This window comes from Zea mays, chromosome 3 (assembly GCF_902167145.1).
Source record: "Zea mays cultivar B73 chromosome 3, Zm-B73-REFERENCE-NAM-5.0, whole genome shotgun sequence".
Lineage (NCBI taxonomy): Eukaryota > Viridiplantae > Streptophyta > Magnoliopsida > Poales > Poaceae > Zea > Zea mays.
In genome coordinates this window covers 181,048,420-181,070,843 of record NC_050098.1, presented here as the reverse complement: position 1 = coordinate 181,070,843, position 22,424 = coordinate 181,048,420, and the positions used below count along the sequence as shown (strand labels likewise).

Below are 22,424 nucleotides of genomic sequence, written 5' to 3'. Positions count from 1 at the left end.
TGCTTTAGTTGCTCATTATCCATTGCAACTTGTGAACATAATTCTACAAACATATTCTTAAAACAAATTTATTTGCAAGAAGGTGAGTCTAAATCAATTAAGTCATTGCAAGAAGTAAAGACATCCATTTTGTCAATTTTAATTGTTTTAATTTTAGGTGTCTCGAGGTATTATCTATACTGCTTATTAAGGCTGCAAGAGTAGTCTGTCATTACGTGTTCTGCCACCGTTCCCTATTCTGTCTTTCCCATTCCCTCCTCCCCGCACAGCCCATTCTCATATTATGTCATTTCCATTCCTTGTTCTGCCATTTTCATTCCCCATCCCCGCAAAGCTCATTCTCATTCTCATTCCCATTCCCACGTACAGCCCACGTCTAGCTAAAAAACAAATGACTCCAAGAGGAATCGAACCCGCGACCTCTCAGGAAAAAGCGAGCAGTAGCTACCGCTACACCACATGTGTGTTTATATCTACATTTATGACATGAAAACATCTACTACATTTCTCTCTAAGTCCACCTGCTACCCTTGCACAATGCGTAGTAGTAGATAAGTATCACCAAAATTCTTGAATTATATTTTTGGATAGAAGGAGTAGTATTTAAATAAGAGCCTTACATGCAATTTCTTTTGTTTGAATAATGTTTTCAACTTAAAATTCCGTTTTTTTGAATGTGTGGTATTTATTCTCCATAATATTTTTTCCATGGATCTGACTTGTGAGTCATTTTTATAAACCAACGCCAAGGATGAATCCATGTTTCTTGCTTGAAAACCCTGAACAAACACCACTAGCAGGAGGCGCTCACGTTGGCGTCGCTCATCGACGACAAGAAGAAGCTTGACGACTGCTAGTTCGACCTCTGGAAGTAGTCCTACGTGGCCGCATGAGCCACTATGTATGACAAGCTCCGACACAGCCACCGCTTGGACGCGGTCCAGAGCGATTGCACCATGTTGTCCATCGTCAAGCAGGGGGACCTCATGGTCGTTGCCAATGTCAGCGACTCTCGGGTTTTTCTGGGCACCGTATCCAACGACGGCGCCATCACGCCGTCCAGCTCATCGTCCATCTAAAGCCCAACCTGTCATGTAAGTCGCTACTGACCGGCCATGAATTCTTGTGCGCTGGGACGACGGTCATTGCTGATGTTGTGTGAGTGTCCTCGAACATGATGTATGTAGAGGAGTAGCGCATCCGGTGGTGCAACGGCCAGGTATACTACCTTGCTGATGAGCCCGAGGTGCACTTCGTCTGGCAGCCCAGCCAAAAGTCATCAGTACTCACCATGTTGCGCGCGTTCGATGACTACTATATCATGGACTGTAGCGTCATCTCGGCGCCGGAGGTGACGCAGAGGAGGACCGACAGCAATGATCAGTTCGTCATCCTTCCCACCATCGGGGTAGCTTTTTGTGCTGGTCTGCATTTAATTCTCTTCGCAAACACACACACTTGCTTTTTTGTTTGAGCAAGCGTGTATGGTGGTGTGTGCCTGATGACTGCGATGTATGAGGGAACTTTTTCTGGCTGGCGTGGGGCGTGCTCTCCAATGATGAGACCATGGAAATCGTGGCATATATCGAAATCTGCAAGATACTGATGGTTGCAATGTAATGGTGAAACAGCTAGATTAAAATAAGAAAATTTATGTATGACCAGGATCACAAATGGATTATGAAATATTTTCTCATAACATTATAACACACATTTTGTATATAAGTTACCGTGGTATTATATGTCCCCGTTGCAACGCACGGGCACTCACCTAGTTGATAGTATGAAGCTTGTTAGTTGATTGATCATTATGTTCAAAAATAGTTTGCATTTTGCAAAGCAAACTTTCATAATCTTCTTAAGAGCTACCTAACTTTGCTTTCAATTTATATTTTTCTTAATTATTTTCTCATCAATGGGTGAGGTTGGACTTGCTTCAAGTTGCTTCGTTTTATTTGTTAGTTCAACATTAAGATTTGCAAATGTTTTGTATTGTTCAGTAAATTCTGAGAAGCCTTTTTGAGATAACTAACTTTGATTTTAGCACTTTGAATTAATATTTTTGCTTAGTGCAAACATCTTTGAAGAATTTGATGACATATGCCAGTTCTTCACTAAAGGGTTTTTTCATCATCTCTATCACTACTACTATCACTCTCACTATAGGATGAGCCTTTAGTGTTACCTTGTGTCATAAGGCGATTGTGTGAAAAAACATAATGATGAATGCTTGCGATTGTGTTTCTTGTATTGCGCTTCATTATCAAGATGAATCATCCTAAGGCTTGCATAGTCTTTTATTGTCCTTAGATGTGGCCTTGTTTGGACAATCGTCCATAAATGCCCCTTTGCCACAACCACAACATCCTTTTTTTGTTCTCATGAACTAGATGGACAAACCTATAAGATTCATCTCATGAATCATCTTCATCACCTTCTCGATTTGTTGGATTGTTTCTTCGCCAACATTAGAGGAGGAGTGTAGGCTTCATCTTCATCATCATCATCTTCTTCATCATCATCATCATCATCTTCTTCTTCTTCATCATCTTCTTCACTTGAAGAGCTTGAGCTTGTCTCAACTTGCATCTTGCTATTCATATTCTTATGCTCATCACATGACATAGCTATGCATTTTCTTGATGAAGTGGATTCTTTTTGATCCATCTTGTGTGATGTCTCAAATGCCACCAACATGCTAATGATAAGTGGCAGGTGTCATTGTGCTCAAGTCCTACATGTTGTTAAGGATGGTGATGATGCTTGCATAATTATTATGTGGTAGCATAGTGATGGTCTTTCTCACAATATTCGTGTCACCTAAATTTGTCAATCCTATATAATTTAACTCATTAATAATTAGATACAATCATGAATACATATATCTAACAAGCTTGGTTTCAATCATATTGGAAGAATCATGACTTCATTTAGCAAGGTAATATGTTTGCTCATGGATATTGCTTGTGATGTCATGGAGCTCAAGCAATTTTAGCCAAATTTCATTTGCTTTTGTTAGGGTGAACATTTGGCAAATAATGTCCATGCTAAAATATTTATACAAGCAATTTTTAGCTCTCGTATTAAGATGAATTTGTTTTTCATCACTTGTGATTGGTTTCTCATGATTATTTAGGGGTTTCATCCCATCACAAGTGACTCTCCATACACCTAGATTAATAGTTTCTATTAGCCAACCATTATAGCACTCCAATAAGTAAAGTTAGTACTGTCAAAGTGTTAGTATCCATACCAACCACTCTAAATAGCATCGGCTTAACGACATTGAACATAAAGGTCCAAATTGAGCCAAATGGCTCCGATACCACTTGAAGGGATCATGATGCCTAAGAGGGGGTGAATTAGATAAGTTAAAAATATCTAATTTTGCTAATATCCACTATATTTTTGCTATGTGTATTACTATCTCTACCGCAAAAGAGTTATACAACCTAGGTACCAAACCTATTGTGAAGCATCTAGGCCCTAATAGTGTTTTGGTAAGTAATGACAGTTATATGTGGACCAACGATTTTTTGGAGAAAATAAGAATGTAGGTTGGATCACTGACGTATGAGCTACATAAAAGTCTTGGAGGACTTTAGTATGGATTGTGGAATAGCTCAAGGCAAAAGTAAATGATAGGTTTTTGCTTTTGCCGGTCGAGAGGTGATTAGAGAAGTAAATTGATTGGATTAGTAGGCTAGATAGTCGTACTGGCCAATGATGTTTACTTGACGAGGTACTTCATGCCTCATAGAGCATATAATTGATGCATGTGCATGAGAGTGTAGTGCTTTCGATTGAGAGAGAAAACCTTTTCAAAAGCGAATTTGAATAGGGGTTGAAATTATGTATTATGGACCGTCTGCAAGGCTAACGAAGATTTGGACCGATTTTGTGCGTTTAGGTGTGCTCTAGAAGTTTTGTACTGTGCACCGTCTGGGCCAAGTGACTAGACCGTCCGACAATATTGGTCAGAAGGGCCTCGATTTGGTTAAGTCCCGAGTGCCCTGTATGAATCGTCCGGCCAGAGGGCGCAGACAATCACTAAAATCCAAACTTAACGACCCTTCTAATTTGAAATGAAGAGAGTAATTTAGAAACTATTATGTTCATTCTAATAAGAATGCAATTGTTTTAACTTTGTCGTATTGATCAAATTCATTAAAATATATAAATACCTATACTATTAGACAATATTAATACATTAGCCCCTCCTATCACTCCATAAGCAATGAATCCTCCTCTACCTCTAGCTCTTTCCACCATTGTGTTGAGGAGAAAGAATGAAGAAGAAAGAGGAAGGATGACTGTTAGAACCTATTTGGATTCTCTCCTTGAACTTTAGAGCTCCAAACGCTAAACTTCAGTCCATCTTACTTTAGAGCTCAATAGTAAGGTTAAGTACTCTAAAACTTGAGCTCTAAAGTTTAGAGAAGAGGATTCAAATAGACTCATTTGCAAACTACTTCTAACCATATAAAATATTTTGATAATATATTCACCTAATATTATACATGTTAATATATTTTTAAGGTTTATCAAATTTAATCAGTCTAACACGACTTAGAATTTGAATCAGAGGGCATATTAGTTATGATAATAAACAACGTTAGCTCATATGCCCCTTCTATTCTAGCAAGGAATTATAAATCACTAGTACACATAAGCTTTATAGTAATGGTTGTGAACCTATTTTCACTGGCGTTTTTTTAGAACCACCGGTGTTAGGGCCCAGTAGAAATCATAATTTTTATAGGACTAGTGGTCGAAGTAATAAAACAACCAGTGAAAATTATTTTCATTTTCAGAAACATAAAATAGGTTTTAAAAACAACAAAAAATGTTAGGGGCAAGTAGAAATCATCATTTTTACAGGATTAGCGGTTGGCGTAATAAAACCGCTAGTGAAAATTATTTTTAGAAACATAAAACGAGTTTTAAAAAACAACAAAAAAATATTTTATCTGAGGAGAGGCCTCGACCCACCACACCCGTCACAGTATTTTTCGCGCAAAATTCGCGTGCTACACGGTTGTTAGGAATCAAACCCTCGATCTCACCCTTGCGTATACCCTCCTCTACAACTCCGCCTATGACATGTTTTGTGTCTAGGCTGTAGTTTTGTTGCCAATATATTACAACCAACCGAGTGTAAATTGCTTGTTTGAGATAGTAAACGAATTCAAATAAAAAAGTTGTCAACTACAAAGTTGAATAACTTTTGAAGTTCTACGGCTTTCATTTTGACACTTTTTTTCATCCGAGGTCATTTGCAAAATTTGAATTTTAAATTTGATAAATTTAGGTGCAATTTTTTAGAGCCGAAATAATTTCAAATAAAAAAGTTGTCGCTATAAAGTTTTATAACTTTTAGATATTTACAACTTTTATTTTGTTGGTTTCATCATACGATGTTGTTTGAAAAAACTCAAAAAATTAAGGATAAAAATGATTTTTAGTGGTGGTTTCTTAAGAAAACCGTCACTAGAAACTGATTTTTATAGACGATTTCTTAAGAAAACCGCCATTAGAAATTATAGATTTCCAATAGCGGATTTTTTAAGGAACCGCATGTAAAAATACGATTTCTAATGTCGGTTTTTTAAGGAACCACCACTAAAAAACAAAGGTGGTTGATAAACGAATTCGCCTATAAAAATATACCGAACCATAGACTTTGAATCTTTTTCTACTAGTGATTGACGGTTTATAGAGAGGGGCTAAAAATATAATATGCCTGTCACAGTGCTACAAACACTAGGTTTTAGCATATTAGTTACGATCGTTTCAAGTAGGAACTAGAAAAGGCTGCAATCGGAGATCTCTCTAGCTAGTGGTAATAGATCACGATACAAATGTTTATTTATAATTAATTAGAGCATTTAATTAATTTTAATTCAAAATAAATAGGAGTAGAATCAGATTTTAATTCGATTTGATTCTTAACTTTTATAATGTAAAATTTAAGCTCGTTACATCTGAAACAAAAGGTTATTGTTTGCAGAGAGAGAGAAAGAATCACTACCTAGCGTGGTACACAGCGGGAACTCCATGTACTTGATTGTGTGTGTGTGTGTGCCTGGTCTTCTTTCTTCTATTTGCGCGGATACTCGCTTGGTGGTTCCACCGTCCTTGTCCAATCTCGTGCCTGGAAAACAAATCAAGTGGACGCAGCACTTCGTAGACATCAAAATGGCAACCTACAAAAGATTACGCATCCGCATCTCCTTTAATCTGTCGAGAAGTACAAAGAAGAAGCGGGAACGGAGACACTTTAGCATCTCGTCTCGTCTCTCTCTCTCTCTCTCTCTCTCTGGATGCTGTTGAGTGTTGACGCCAGTGGTACACCTGCCTAAGCTTGCGACAACGCTCGTCCGATCGATCGTGCAAGTATTTAATTTCTGTATTACATCAACTAGCTAGCACCGAACCGGTTCTCGCAAAAAAAAAACAATCAAAAGAGCAGCAAATCAATTATGATATGGAAAAGCTAAAAAAATTGCGTTAGAAACATGGTTAGTTTTTTTTTTCACTTTTGTTGGCACACACCGTGGCCGGCGTTTAGCTAGTCGTACAAGGGACGACGGCCGTGGGCGTGGCCCGTGGCCTGTCCTGATCAGACCGTAAAAGGTACCGCACGCGCGGGTACGTTAACGTCGCAATTAAACCCGTGACTCATGGTGGTGTCAGGTGCCGGCCGGCCGTAAACCCATGGATGATGGATCTGCATCTCCTTGAGAGCTGATTTGGTGAAAAGGGAATCTCGGGAGGATCGGAAGGGATTGAGGGGGAAATGAACTAATTTTCCCCTCAATTCACTTCAATCCTCCCGGGATCCCGGATCACCAAATCAGATCTGATGAAGCTTGCCACAGTAATCATGGTGTCGTCCTTGCTACGGTACGGTACGGTCGTCCTCAAGCAGTAGTAGAGACACTAGCATAACCGTCAGCAGTTAGCTACATGCATAGTCCAGGATGATCTGATGTTACGTAGAGCAGATGTTGTAGAACAGGCTTTTTGTATTTTGCTGCCGGTTACATGTTATCATCGGTGCCATCGTTCCTAATCTACCATGGTTCACGTCATGATATGATATTATTAAGCTGTGGTACACCCTGCAGATGCTGCGGCATCATATCAGCACTGCACGTGGGCCCCCCTGGCAATCACCAGGTCGGATACCGCCGCCCGCCGGTGTGAACGAACTGATTCGCCTGTCTCTTCCCAGAACCGCAACCGCAGGCTGTGATCCCCCCCTGGCTCCCTTCCCTGTTCAGTGTTCACTCAGTCAGCTCAAGCTCCTGAATCCTGATGAACTTTGAATCCGAAGAGAGCACACACAGTTCTCGCATCCTACTAATCAACTACAGTGCCCGCTGGACCGCTGGCGCTGGAGCCCCTTGATGCTTGATCTGCAGCCTGTTCTCAAGAACAAGAACAGTATCGGCACTCGTGAGAAACACGCACGCACAGTGTTCTTCCTGCTCTTCTGCTAGTTGCTACCGCCTTTTTTTCTCGAGCTCGTCACCGGTGAGTGGTCACTGTTGAGGTGAGTGGACAGCAGTTGCCATCAAGAGGATGGGAAGAACCGGTCCCTCTCTATCTAACCATCCCATCAATTCCTCTGAACAACATCATAATCCCAATAAACATATATAAAAGAAAGTAGCTGTGACCCGAGAACAAAGCCAGGCTGGCAAGAGTGAGTTTAGCGGATGATTAGATTACTTAGGCGCGCGTCGCGCTGACGATCCTATCGTATTTTTCTTTCAGACAGGACAGGGTGTAAGTTTAAAAGCCAGGTTGTTGATTTCAGATGCTGTGCTGTGGTTGCCGCCACTGGTTCAGCAGCAAACCACATACATAATCGCGCTGATTGGTCCTCGGTCGGACTGCTTGTTAGCAGAATCGGCAAACGAAATAGATCAACCAACAAACCACAGAGCACGACATATAGATTTACGTGAAAAACCCTTTAATACGAAAGAAAAAACCAAGAACATATAGAGTGTTTACAGAATGTCGTCCTTATACGACAATTTACAAGAGGAGTAGTGATTGTGACACAGCACAAAACCTAATTATGGTCAATAATATATATATACCCTCCCTCTTGCACCTAATACGACCTCCATATACAGAGTTTGGATCACAAACTCAACCATCTCCACCTTGAGACAAATTCTATCTTGTAGCCAAAAACTTGTAAGCAACTTTCTGAATAATAGAAGGAATAAGCTGCTGGTGCCAACATAGTCACTAGGGTTAAGCAATTATACCAACTAAGTTAGAGCAAATCCCAAACTTAGCTCCAGGAACAGGTTTAGTCATCACGTCAGTTGGATTGAAATGTGTACTAATGTTGCATACCCTCGATTTACCTTCTGCAACTATTTCTCGGATATAGTGATACTTAATATCAATGTATTTTGTCAACTCATGAAACATCTGATCCTTTATAAGGAAAATAGCACTCTAACTGTACAGAACAATGTAATACAATATGTATCTCCACAAAACTCAGCATATATATTTTTCAACCAACAACGACCTCTTTGCTAGCATCACAAGCTGCAACATATTGTGCCTCTGTAGTAAACAAAGCAACTGTGGGCTATAGACAAGCCCTCCAACTGTTTGCATATCCACCAACTGTAAATACATAACCTGTCAATGATCTTCTCTTATCTAAATCTGCTCCATAATCAGAATCAACATATGCAAAAAGTCCCTTTTTGACCTTGCCAAATTGCAAACAAGCATTAGACGTACTACACAAGTACTTGAAAATCTACTTAACAGCTTTCCAATGTGTTCTACCAGGATTAACCATGTATCTGCTAACCAAACTCATGGCATATGACGAATTGGGACGTGAGGAAACCATAACAAACATCAAAGAACCAACAACACTAGAATAAGGCACATTTGACATATACTTTATATATTCATCTTTGGTTGGACATTGAGTAGATGACAACTTGAAGTGAGGAGCAATGAGAATACTTACTGGATTAGAATCATGCATATTGAAGCAGCGCAAAACCTTCTGAATATAATTGCGCTGTCCGAGGAACAACAAACCAGATTTTCTGTCTATCCCAATCTCCATGCCAAGAATCTTTCTAGCGGCTTCGAGGCCCTTCATCTCAAACTCGCTACTTTATTGTGCCTTTATGGTAGCGATCTCCTTCTTTCTCTTGCCGTCAATCAACATGTCATAAACATATAACAACAGATAGATATATGAACCATTAACAAATGTAATATAGACACAACTATCATACTAGGACCTTTTAAAGCCATTAGAAATCATAAATAAATTAAACCTCTTGTACCACTGCCTCGGAGACTACTTCAAATTCTTCAATTTGCAAACAAAAATCTCCTTACCAAGAACCATAAAACCATCGGGCCGATCCATATAAATTTCTTTCTCTACATCTAGCTATTCAAGCTCAAGATCTTGCATAGCAACAATACTCAAGAAAGTACGAATAGAACTATGTTTTACATCTAACTATTCAAGCTCAAGATCTTGCATAGCAACCATCTATGGCACTCATCATCATTGGCGCGCGTGTTTAAATTTGTCGCTGGGCAACTCGAGACGATTGGTTCTGTTACTGTCTCCGCTTACAGAGAAAAGCTGCAGAAGAGTAATTGGATTTGTCGCCAGATTTTTTTTTTCCCAATGGAACGGCTGACAACGTTTACAGCCATCAGTGCCAATTTGTGGAGCTCACTCGCGCTGAATCCCTTGACCAACCCGTGTGATGATCGACGCAGGCCAGCATGAGCTGGGCCTCGCTTTGCCGACAGACTAGAAACAAGTACTACTACTAGCTCTAGCTCTACGTACGTGCATCCGATTTGACTAGTTCCAACCAAAAAGTTCGGATCATGTGACCGCCGTCCGTAAACCAATAGCTGCTGGCTGCTGCTGCCAAAGTATAGTCCACATCAGTAGTAAGGGCATGTACAGTGGAGAGACACCAAAACGGTTCTCCAAGCACAGGAGACAACTAAGAGACTCTATTGTACAATGGAGTGTCTATAAACGTAGTCTATTAATAAATACAGAATTAAATGTATTTGTATAACATCAGATCGATAGAACAGACGACAAATTCGTACAGTGGGAAGTGAGGCGTCTGTTGTTACTTGGTTTACGAGCCAGAGGCGTCTCTTCACGGAGAGACGGCTCTAAGATTTTTTTGCAAATAACCCCCTAAAACACCTTAAGAGCCCCCACATTAAACACCACTGTATATGCCCTAATAAGCACGCACTGTGTGTATTAGATGTTGATAGGCTCCGGAACATTGCACTATATCTTTATCTTTTGAGACGTCGTTTACGTCCTACGGACAGCATTAGGATACAATCCTAGCTATATTTTGTACAGTACTTGCAGACAAATTTGCCCGCATAAGTTCGATGTATATATGCGCTTCTAAATATCCATGAAAGTGTTTCGGAAGCCAAAGCTACCGACGTACGTACCGTACCTACCGTAGAAAAACATTTGCTCTCCGAGTTGAAGGCGGAAAAGGGAAAAAGTATCCGGCATTGGCACCAAGTGATGCTGACCCGTCACCGCACTTACCTTTACCATTATTGTTGTTATTAGGCTCTCCTTTTTATTGCACATTTGCACTATACTGATAAGATTAGCCCCACTGATTTTCATTTTTGCGCTAAAGTCCTGTGTACCGCGCATCTCGGTTGATGGGTAACCGCTCCAGCAGTACCCAAAGTGTTCTTTTTTTTAATAAGGTCCAGCGCCCAAAAGTTGAGATTTATTAATCATCGCCGTTTTTTGTTTTGCGTTTATGCAATCCTCTGCTCCTCCGGGTCCTCGTTTCGGTTGCTAAATGCTAGCTACTGTTCATAAAGAGCTGTAATCTTTTTTCTCTACTCATTCTTGATGATGTACGTGTCATTGGCACGGTCGCAAAAAAAAAATGTTGAGATTTGGATTACAAGTAGACAGACTAGTAGTCGCACAGTACACGGACAATGCCTAAATTCCATGGAGCGAGAAGCAGAGGAGGATGGTGCTGGTGCACACGTACTAGAGGCGCTAGGAGACAGGCGCCCGGTCAAACTTGTTGGTCCAGTCCGGCCACTCAAGCCACTCAAGCTAACTAGCTGGCCCGGAGAAAGGAAAGCTAAGGTCGAGACGGTCGCCACCACCCGCCAGCAGGTAGCAATGTAGCATCCCAACTTGGAACCAATATACTCCTACTTCACAGCAGAAATCCATTGGCGCCAGGCTGCGCGTCGCGTGAGCGCCATGTGCCACGGCCGTCGTTGCCCGAGCTGATGCCAGGATGTACACCCTGCATGCCGGCCGGATGGCGCCGCACACGCGCGGCTAGCTAGATCTGCTCATCTGCATCCAGCCAGCAACACCGCCCTTAGCTTGTCCTGTTTCGTTTCACAGGGAGATGGAGATGGAGTGCATTCAAACGACGTTGGTGAAGGTGGCTAGCTCTCGCCGAGAAAATCGACAGCGGCCGGCCTTCCTCCAGAAGTGAGGCTGAGGCGGCCGGCGGGACGCCAGCGGCCCAGCCGCATTGGTACCGCGACGACCAGCGCCCACCAGCCCGCGCGCCGTCCGCTGCCGTCTCGTGCGTCGAGCTCATGATTGGGCCAGTTCATAGGAGCCGCCAGCCCGCCAGCCCGGCACCCATGATCCGTGGAGCGCCAGGGAACGTGCGGGCTCTGTCTGTGGTCCACGGCCCTGGGACTCTGGGTTGAGGGTGATCAAGGTGGCGGCTTTCGGCGCGCACTTGGGCACTTTGAGCGCATCATCGCCTCGCGTACTTGCCCATTTTATTGCCACTGCCTGGCAGTGCGAGCCGGAATTTTCTGTGCGCGTAGTAGGTAGCATCGGCCGCGCTGTAGCTTGTACTATAAAGCATGTGATTGTGAGGAAACCGGAAACCGGCGGCGGCCATGTTCTATGCCATTGTGCTTGTGCAGATCATCACATGTGCTTAGATCACGCAGCAGCTCGCGCGCGGATGGTTTCGAGCCTGGCCACTGGCCAGTAACAGAAAGCGACCAACAGGCCCAATGCTCCAGACTTCAATACACTTATGGCCCATGTGACATGACCACAAGGTCTTCAGCATGTATTCAACGAACGGGTTTTATGAACAGGTAAATCTTTGCCTCACTAAATAAAAACCTCAACCTTTTATATCAATGAACGAGTATTACGAATGTGCAAATCTTTGCCCGACTAAACAAAAAACCTCAACGTCTCTCTTGAAAGAAAAAACAACGGCGTACTGCTGGCGAACGAAATGAATGGATGGATGCATTCCCGAGAAGAGTGCAATACAAATATGGAGACGTAATATGTTCAAATATATGGAGAAACAATCAGATCTACTGAAGCTGGTGGCCTAATAACGAGCTAAAAGACTACAGACGACGAAGTAAAACTGACCAAAGCTTCCAAAGATATTAACTGGTTTCCACACAAGACGACCAATGTACACGATTACAGTGGCGAAACGTCACAAGCTGGACGCCTACAGGCTACAGCTGACAACATCCAATACAAGTCTGTGCACTTATTACCACCACCACACATAAAGCATAGGGGCTACGATTTATGACAGTTTATCTTTCCCTTACAGCTTACTGTCCATTTTAAGCCTGGGGATGCTGGGGAGACGAAGCAGGAGTCTAATACCAGCCTGACGACTACATTTTTTTTACAGCTTTGACATGGGACGGCTTATTAAGGTTGCTTCAATCGTCCCGTGTGGTTCATCCGTCGGCAGGTACACATCATCAGCAAACTGATAAACAAACACAAAATATATCTCAGGTTCCGCGGATAAGATGTGTACATATAAACTACATTTGACACCGCAATTCTATCCTGGAGAGTCATTCAATAGGTAGAGAAGAAACAATAGAATTCGTACATTTTTTACAGTAGAGGAAGTTTTACCTTCACCAGCGGAGCTTCTTTGCTCCCCAAGTTGACAGGCAGAAAGTGAAGGTTCGGCATTCTAAGCTGGACTGACGATATATCTGGGAACCTTCAAAGTGTACATGTGCATTCAGTGCAATGCAACTCATCAAAGAAAACTGTGTGCATATTTTAAGGGGCTGAAAACAAGGGACGACCGAATCAGAGTTACAGACCTTGTAAGGACTTCCTTGGCCATGAGGTATAGCGTATTTTGTACGGATGGACTATACACACCAACATCCGGAGGACCAAAGAACGTCTCTGCAAGGACTTTCTTTACATCCTGATATCTCTGCGTGAAGCAGAATGGCTTCGATGGGAGCTGCGAAACATGTTCAAAGGGATACCTGGATACAGAAAAAGGAAGCGTACACAAAACACCACGACCCATAAATAACTGGATAGCCCTGTCTCGTTCTTGCTATTTTGCAAACTAGGAAGTCATGACTCTTGAATACATGACTTGCAGCCTTGTAGATGAATTCCTAAAAGTAAAATATAATCACAACACCTGAACTACAATATTGGCTTGTCCAGGACACTAATAGCATTGTTTCTCAACTGTATGCACATACAACAAGTCATAAATTTAAAGATGGTCTGAGAACTGGAATTTTTCAGGCAGAAGGGAAGAGAGTTAGTTACCTCCACCAAGCAGTAACTTCTGTTGCTACTATCCTTTCCCTTGTATCAGGAAGAAGCCTATAGCGATCCGTCACAAACCCTTCAAACCCAGACTGAGAAGCAGTAGTCAAATTTTAGAGTTTACTTCTGCGATACTGGAGAAAACAACTCTAGTTCATGTTCGTTTTAGAATTTTATCAAGTAAACTTCAGCTAGCAAAGTAGCAGCCTGAGGAAATGTGTACTAAATCCCTGGAATCATGACATGGCTTACAACGTCCATCTTCTGAAGGACCATTTCGCAATTCAACCAACCAAAGCCAAGAATAAAAGGAAAAAAGAACAAGCTCAGTCTGAACACTGCCAGCCCAGGCGCTGGCTTACACCTGACTAATGCCTAGCGCCTAAGGGAACGCCGGCTATTATAGATCTACTAACTATATCACAGCATAATTCATAGCTTATGCAGGCTAGGATGCACCAGCACACTGGTTTGTAGTTTATACAGAATTAATCAACCTCGACCAGAACAGAAGAGTTGAAGATAAGGAGATAAACATGGTATAGCATTTATATGTGAGTGATGGCTCAACAATCACGAAAAAAAAGTGGAAGAAATACCTGAGTTGTCTTTAGCAGCGAGTATCCTTGAATTCCAGAATTTATACGCAGGCTTCCAGATTTTTTTACAATGACCTCTGTGCTGTGCTTCTCAACACCAACTTTGAACCCTATAAACAACAGTACATTATGCAGTGTTATCAGGTGGCTCCGGAAAATATTTGGTAAGTATATTCACTTCCCAAAGAAAAATGTTCAGAAAATTTGGAGATGGAACAAAGTTTGTCTAATATATGTTTTGCAACTATTGCCTTCAGCAATGGTTCTTCAGATCTAAATGAATCTAGAGCACTGCATGATGTGCGACAGTCTATTGACCTCTGCTCTATTGATGTGTGACACTACATAACATATCTCAAAAGTTGGACAGGGCGTCACAATCTTTAAACCGTAAAAGTTGTTGATAGTGAGAGTTAGGTATTTTTCCATTTTAGTTATGGAAAAAAATTATGTTTTGAGCATAAATTGCCTACTAGTGACTTGTGAGTTGCGATTCTACTGCTGTAACTCATGTCACCCACACATGTGGCCCATACTAGGCTACTCCTTAGGCAGCAGACTTCCTATCCAACCCTCTATCCTACTCCTGTTTCAAACTCTACTCTGTAAATGGTGTAGTTACAAAACGTTCATATGCACTACCTTAGAACATGAATGACAACAAAAGTAAACAGTGATAAACAGTCTCAAATTGGAAGTTGCCAAATGGTAATTGAAGATTCCGACAATAGACGCGAGGATGGGGGACCAAGAAAATGATTCGCCAAGGAAAAGTTTCCTTGAAGGCAGTCAAAGCTCCAAGTTTGGCGGATACTGTATATCCTACTATCCGGAGGAACACGTCTCCACTAAAGTTCTACTGAACGTTCACCACTCTTCTTCATTTTCTTTCAATCCACGGTACAATCAGTCAACAGCAAGTGTTCAGTAAGATAGCCGATAATCTTTCTCACCATGCGAATGAGGCTTTCCGTCGACAGTCACACGCTCCCATGGGCGCTCCACGATAGTCACCGTGGCCTCTGAAACCTGCCCCGAAACGGCAGCACGAAGAGAGATCCATAAAAATCCCATCTTGATCCCTCAGCAGCAAACCCGGATACATCAATTAGTTTCGAGATACCTGAGGGTACAGCGAGGTGAAATGCCTTCCAAGAATCACGGCGAATTCCTCCATGGACACCACTTCCGTGCACTCTTTCGCCTTGACATACACCTGCACAAGCGAAGCCGAACCAAATCAGTAGCCAAGAAGCCGCCAGAGCCGCTTTGGGGCGGCGGCGGAAGGAGGAAGCAAAGAGAGACTGTTGGAACACTGGAACGTACGGTGTTCTTGATGGAATCTGTGGCGACGATGGCGGAGTTGTCGCTGGAGGTGTAGGAGGGGAGGCAGTCGGAGACGATACTGACGGCGACGTTCCACTCAACGATGACGTCGCCCCCCGCCGCGGCCGGGCGGCGCCAGACGCGGGAGACGCGGACGCGGGACTTGCCGTGCCGGCCCTGGAGTTGGAAGTTCTCGGCCATGGCCGCCGCACCCGCAGGGATCTGGTCTGTGATGCCGACTGTGGCGCGAGTGCGCTGCGATGCGAGTAAGCGACCGCTGGGTCTGGCGGGCCGTCTGGGTTTGCGTTGCGTTGCGCTGCGCTGGAGCCTGGAGCCGGAGGGGGATTTTGTACACGGATGTCGGACCCGGCTGACGTGGGCTGTCTTTCTTTTCTAGTAGTGTTTTCTAGTAGTGTGTAGTATACTGTATAGGGCTGTTCTTGCTTACCGGTGCGTGTACGTGTAGGCTGTAGCGCCGCACGTCGTATCTGAATATGTTATTGACAAAAATGTTTACATTAGCATCACACGTATGAGTTGACTTTTATATTTGTGTTGCTGTTTAGTTTTCATCTCTATAATTAATTTTCTAACTAAATTATATTTAATATTTGTAATTAATATTTAAACATCCAATATGATATGACTAGATTTTAGTGAGGAAAGCAAACACCCTTTTAAAGTGTTATTAAGATGTCTTTTATGATTTTAAAAATAAAGTGGCAAATTCTATACAGAATGCCTAACCACCAGAAGTGAAGGTAAAAGTTGTCGTTGTTTTCTGCATGATCTTTTTTTACAATTTTATTTGTGAGCATGATAGCAAAAAATTAGACTTTGCTTGTTTTACCTGAAAGATATTTTAATTGTCTAAAACATTAGGGCAACTTCTCTTCTACCCTCACATTTTAATGGAAAAAACTTAAAATACATAAATGGGGATTTAAATTGTGTTTGTTGACTTCAAACTTACATTCACTCACCATAGATATGTCATTGTGTACTCAAGCATAAATGTAATCCATAGCAAACTAGCAATGTATGAACATCTAACTAGTACTGTCGGTGTTTTGGGTCCGACCGCACACCCGGGGTTGCCCCTCAAGGTGTTTTTAGGAGTAGGACGGTGTCAACGACTGTAGCAAAATGGTTCGTGCCAGTTGCACGAGGGACAGTGGACAAGGTTTACAGGTTCGGGCCGCTTAGAGATGCGTAACACCCTACGTCCTGATGAGTATGCTGAGTGAATGAGGTTACAAGAGAGCTCTCTGAATTGAGAATGCAGAGAGTCGAAGTGGGCGGCTAAGTAATAGGGTCGATCGTTCTGAAGGGGTGCCCCCTAGGCCTTATATACTCGACCGTGGGGCAATACATGTGGATATGATAACAACGTGTAGCTAAAAGATAGTGAACTGCTTGAGTTTATCTCCTTGTAGTTCTGCCGACTTATCCTCGCATGGCTCCGTTGCATGGGGGCTCCAGCGCGGGAAAGTCGGATCTCTGTTGTGGTCACTCACTCGACGTTGTGGGTCGTCCGGGTTCGCACCAATCCGGCCTCATGTCGATCTGCTTTGCTGGTTGTCTCTCCCCAAGCCCACGAAAGAATGACCTTACGATTTATTGGGCCCTTGGGCCTTTCGTGAGGTCTTTTACTCTTTTAGTGGACCCGGGGGATATCTATCCCCCACAAGCCCCCGATCTTTGGGTTAATTTAGAGGTAATCAGCCCAAAGATCCCAGGTCCAGCTTGCAGGTGATTTGAAGAAAACGACTTCTTATTGACTCCTCCTGCTTTGATCACTCGTAAACCGAAGCTTTGTTTCGTGCTTGTGCCTTAGAGATCGGCATTTCAATTTGTAGGACTCTGAACTTCATTGGGCGCACCGGAGGTGCACCCAATGGGTGTAGCCCCCAAGCTTCGAGTAGATTTTAGAAAATAATCTACTCGAAGGTCTTCACCAGAAATTATTTCCATTTATGCTCCTGCGTTTTGGTTGAGGGCCGGCCTTGTTTTTAATCTTGTCCCATGCCTTAGAAGTCGGCACTATCTTGGCTTGGAATGATAATCCATGGGGTGCACCGGAGGTGCACCCAATGGGTGTAGCCCCCGACCTTCAAGTGGATTTTTGAGGATAATCCATTCGAAGGTCTTCCTTTTGTGTCTTTTTGCTGAAGATTATCCTTTCTGTTTGTAAAAATTGGCATGAAGCTATCCACATTATGCTTTGGAGGTCAGCATTATGTCATCAATATTATGCTTCAGAGGTCAGCATGTATTTTGTCTTTTGCAGCCGAGTTCGCAATCCATCCATATCTTGCTAGGTAGTGTAATTTATTTGCTCTGCGACTGATTGGACATTTGATGGACGTTCTCTGTCTAGTCTTCACGTCGCTTCTGTCGGCCATATTTTGTACTTCACTGGCTATATTTGGCTTTCCTCTGATCCTTACTGATATCTCATTTTTGTCTTGAGGTATTCACTGCGTGTCCTGCACAGATGTGACCGTTTTGAAAAATATACTGATAATTCCTGGGCGTCCCCCCCAATGGGTGTGGGCAAGGGACGGCTTGGTACGCTGAGTGTTTTAGCCGGCTACTTCTGAGTAGTAATGTGATGTGACGGCGGGTGTAATCATATCCTCCGCGCTGTTGACTGGAGTCCCAATGGGTGTTGTGTTGCGTGAAACGGCGTCGGCTGCCTGACGTATCTTCAGACGGGTTGGAGTGCTTATTGAATGCTTTGCGACTGTTCAGTGACCGCGGTTGGAGGTGAGCGGTTGCCTTCTCCTTCTATAAATAACGCCATTGTCTCTCCGGCTTTTTCACATCTCTCGCTGTTCTCTGTTGCTTCTCTTTCTTCTCTCCCTTTTGCTTCCACCATGGGCAAGAACAACAAACGCAAGCGTGAGCCAACTCCTCCATCGAAGGAGTTTGGTGACTCGGAGTACTCAGAGGAGGAGTTCTCCTCTGAGTCTGAGGGGTCTCCGGCTCCCATCCCCCTGCATGAGTCGTTTGACGACTCAGACGACTCCCAGGGGCTCGCGACGGAGGTCTGGACGTACATCCGGGCCGTTGAGCGCTCCGGGCTCGAGGGCTTGGATGAGTCGGAGTACTCCTCGGATGAGGAGGACTCGGACGGCGGCGGCGAGGACAAGGACGACGACGACGACGACGGTGGCGGCGGTGACGATGACGGTAGCGACAGGGGCGGCGGCAGCAGCAGCAAGGACGGTGACGGTGGCGGCAGCAGGGGCGGTAGCGGCGGTGGCGGCAGCAGCAGAAGCAGCACCAGGGGCGGCAGCGGCGGCGGCAGCAGCAGAGGCAGCACCAGGGGCGGCAGCGGCGGCGGCAGCAACAGGGCCAGTGGCTAGATGCCACTGGTCTTTTAGATATTAGTATAGTATAGTTAGAATAATGTAGTAGTATTTAGTAGTGTAGAGTAGTATAGTGTAGTGTAGTAGTAGCAGTAATGTAATGTAGTAGTAGTAATAGGGAAGTATCAACTCATAAAGAGTTGATTTGTAAGTATGTTATCTTCCCTTTAATGAAGGAATGATGTTGGTTTCTCCTTGATGATTGTCCTGCTCATTTGTGAAGCTGATTCCTTTGAAACAGTAAGTGAATAACTCGGGCATCAAACTGATGCTTTTAGAAATAGCTGCCGAGTAACTTGTAAATGATGTCGGCGCCTTAGAGGTAACCGCCGAGTGACTAAACACGATGTCGGAGCCTTAGAGGTAACTGCCGAGCGACTTGAGGGCGACGTCAGCATTTTAGAGGTAATGTCGAGCGACTGACACGATGTCGGAGTTTTTAGAGTCAACTGCCGAGCGACTTGAAGGCGACGTCAGCATTTTAGAGGTAATGCCGAGCGACTTGAGGGCGACGTCAGCATTTTAGAGGTAATGCCGAGCGACTGACACGATGTCGGAGTTTTTAGAGTCAACTGCCGAGCGACTTGAGGGCGACGTCAGCATTTTAGAGGTAATGCCGAGCGACTGAACACGATATCAGTGTTTTAGAGGTAACGCCTAGCGACTGGAGGGCGACGTCAGCATTTTAGAGGTAATGCCGAGCGACTGAACAAGATATCAGCGTTTTAGAGGCAACGCCGAGTGATAGCAGGCCGCGCGGGCCACTTTGAGGATGATAACCGAGTGATGAGGTGGCGCACCGGTGTTCTGGAAATAACTGCCGGGTGACCACGTGGCACGCCGGTGTTTTGGAAATAACCGCCGAGTGCTGACTGGGTACTTTTTGAAACGGTATCTGGCTCGGGAATATCCCATAAGTGCTGCGCTTTTAGCCGCCTCTGCTTTCCGTGCCCTAGTTCTTGCTTTCTCGCTTCCGAATCCTCTCTGCAATTCGCCTCCCACTCTGCTCGCCGGTAGAATCGAGATGGCGCCCAAGAGGAAAACCTCGAGTTCGTCTGCCGTGGTGATTCCTCCAATCGACCCCAACAGCCAGTTGCCTTTCGCAGGTAACCACATGTCCGTTATCTCTGAGCCCGAACTTCTCCACCTCGTGTCCATCGAGGTTCTTCCTCCGCGGGAACTCTGTTCTTGGCGGATTTGCCATGGGGTTACTGTCCCAACTGAGGATACCCATGAGTCCGTTGTTTATGCTCCTTTCCTTCTCCGCGGCCTTGGCCTTCCCATTTCTCCCTTTTTCCGCGGCCTCCTTGATTTCTACCATCTTAACTTGACCCATCTGAATCCCAATTCCATCCTGCAAATCTCCATTTTCGTTCATTTATGTGAAGCCTTTCTCGGTGTGCTGCCACATTTCGGGTTGTGGAAGTACTTGTATCATTGTCGCCCTGGGATGGCCGGGGGACAACATCAGTTGGTTGGGGGTGCCAGCTTGGAGATGCGCCGCGGGAGGAAGACTGAGTATCTCGAGATCCCTCTCAAAGACAGTATCAAGGGATGGCGCTTGGAGTGGTTCATAGTTGAGAATTATGGAAACTCTCTCCCCCTCGGTCGAGAAGACAGCCGGATGTTCGCACCCCAAGCTGGACCGAGTCTCCCACAGATCAGGAGGTAGCTGAGGCAGGTGCGTTGCTAGCTGAAGTTGGACTGCTGAAAGAGAGGGGTCTGACTGCTGAAGCTGTGGTTACTGATTTTGTCTTCAAGAATATTCAGCCGTTGAAGGACAGGGCATACCCAGCTTATCTGTATCGAGGCCTAGCTGACTCAACTCGGGTTACCAACAGAAGAATTCCCTCTGCAGACTTGGTGAGCCGACTTGAGATGATCCTCAGAGGCAAAGTGTCAAATGTTGGTGCTCCAGTGGCATACTCGGCTTAGAACCTGCCTCCTCCCAAATCCTTCACCCTTTTTGTGTTGAATCCACCTGTCACTGATGGCAGTTTGGGCCTCAGAGTGCGACCCTCTGCTGAAGAAGTTAGTGCCTTGGTTGCCTCGCTTGGGGAGATTCCTGATGATGAACGGCAGGTCCATTTTGAGGTGCCCCCTGAACCCTAGTGATGCAGAGATAAGCGCTATGCTTGATTTGCTGGCTGAGGATTCTTCTGATGCTGCTCCTGCTGGGGCACTGGTAGTGTCGCCCCTCCTAGAGGCTGATACAACTTTGGATACTCAGAAACCTGCCAGTACTCGCCCGAGGCGCCCTTGCCGAGCCAATAAGCCTGATCCTTCTGCTGATGAGCAGAAGAAGAAAAGAAGACGCCTCCGGCGAGTATCCAGTTTGGATCGGGACGCTGGTACTTCGGTTTCTGCTGCTGAAGAAATGCCTGTGACTGAACTTACTGATGCTGACCCCAATGGGTGTAACCAATCTGCTGCTGATCCCAATGTGGGTGCTCCATCTGTTGCTGATCCCAATGGGGGTGCTGCTTGTGTTGCCAATGTGGACGAGGAGGAGGAGGTAGATGAAGTTCCTTTGACTCGGAAAAACAGTCGGCAGTTCATCGCCAGCGGTGAAAGTAGTGGAGTTCCCTCTCCTGCTTTGTCTGCTCTCATTGGTCTGCAAGAACTGTCCCTGGCCAACTTTGATCGGACTCTTGAGGATATGGTTCCAGAGGACTTGTTATCGGAGCCAGTGGATGATGGTGTGATGGAGGTTTGCGCTGATGTGCTTGATGCTGGGTTGAGGTCATCCCGTGCCTCGTCGACCTTAGAGCGCGATCTCGAGGGTCGGGAGACTGACTTGGATCGTCCTGGTCCTATGGAAGTAGCCGAGGGCCCGTCAACCTTAGAGGTGGCTACTACAGAGAACTCGGACCCCAAGGATGGTGTTGACACATGCCCAGCCCCCGAGGATGTCGCCGGGGATGACTTGGCTCGGGTGGGAAGTGTAAGCCACTGCCCAGCCCCCGAGGGTGCTGCCGGGGATGATCCGGCTCAAGTGGGCAGTGCAAACTATGACCCAGCCCCCGAGGGTGTCCGAGCAGGGTCTCCCTCCTGTACTTCCATGGACGTTCATGCGGGATCGCCTCCACACTCTGGCTGTATGGTGGTAGCCCAAGCCTTGGACCAGGGAGTCGCTTTAGAGGGCAGCGTCCCCACTGATCGAGTGCTGGGCTCTGTTGAAGGCACCGAGCTGATTCCTGCTGGTTTGTTGCAAGCTGCTTCGGACAGTGGCCTTACGCCTGGTTATCAATTGATCTCTCCTGATTTGGGGATCCCTTCGTTCTTTTCCAACCTCCAGGTATTGTGATGTATTTTAGCTTAGTTTTTATATTGCACGAACTGCTGTCATTACACTTATCTATTCTCCTCATCAGGCTTTGGTGGACGGAATGGCCAGCCAGCTGCGGTTACAGGGTGCTTCTGTCCCAGAAGTAGCTTCGTCTCTTGCATGTTGGAATCCAGTGTCACTTC

General features: G+C 44.7%; 1 protein-coding gene across 2 annotated transcripts; it reads right to left on the bottom strand.

Annotated features, from left to right (window-relative positions):
- Positions 1 to 12,458: 12,458 nt before the first annotated feature.
- On the bottom strand, positions 12,459 to 15,982 carry LOC100274529 (uricase). 2 transcript variants are annotated; one of them, XM_008674318.3, is made up of 8 exons: positions 15,580 to 15,982; positions 15,377 to 15,469; positions 15,207 to 15,282; positions 14,254 to 14,363; positions 13,655 to 13,746; positions 13,183 to 13,356; positions 12,986 to 13,076; positions 12,459 to 12,830 (listed from the first exon to the last, which is right to left on the bottom strand). In XM_008674318.3, the coding sequence occupies exons 1-8, from the start codon at positions 15,778 to 15,780 to the stop codon at positions 12,744 to 12,746; spliced, it is 924 nt and encodes a 307-aa protein (XP_008672540.1). In that variant the 5' UTR covers positions 15,781 to 15,982; the 3' UTR covers positions 12,459 to 12,743. The 2 variants fall into 2 exon arrangements, with proteins under 2 accessions (XP_008672540.1, NP_001142358.1); NM_001148886.1 differs by having other exon boundaries at positions 12,481 to 13,356; positions 15,580 to 15,885.
- Between the last annotated feature and the right edge of the window lie 6,442 nt (positions 15,983 to 22,424).

Excerpts from the sequence above, each read along its gene's own strand:
- LOC100274529 (XM_008674318.3), bottom strand. The coding sequence starts at position 15,780 with ATGGCCGAGAACTTCCAACTCCAGGGCCGGCACGGCAAGTCCCGCGTC. Across the intron at positions 14,364-15,206 it reads CGGAAAGCCTCATTCGCATG|GGTTCAAAGTTGGTGTTGAG; the intron begins GTGAGAAAGATT and ends TGTTGTTTATAG. Across the intron at positions 13,747-14,253 it reads CGCTGCTAAAGACAACTCAG|TCTGGGTTTGAAGGGTTTGT; the intron begins GTATTTCTTCCA and ends ACTGCTTCTCAG.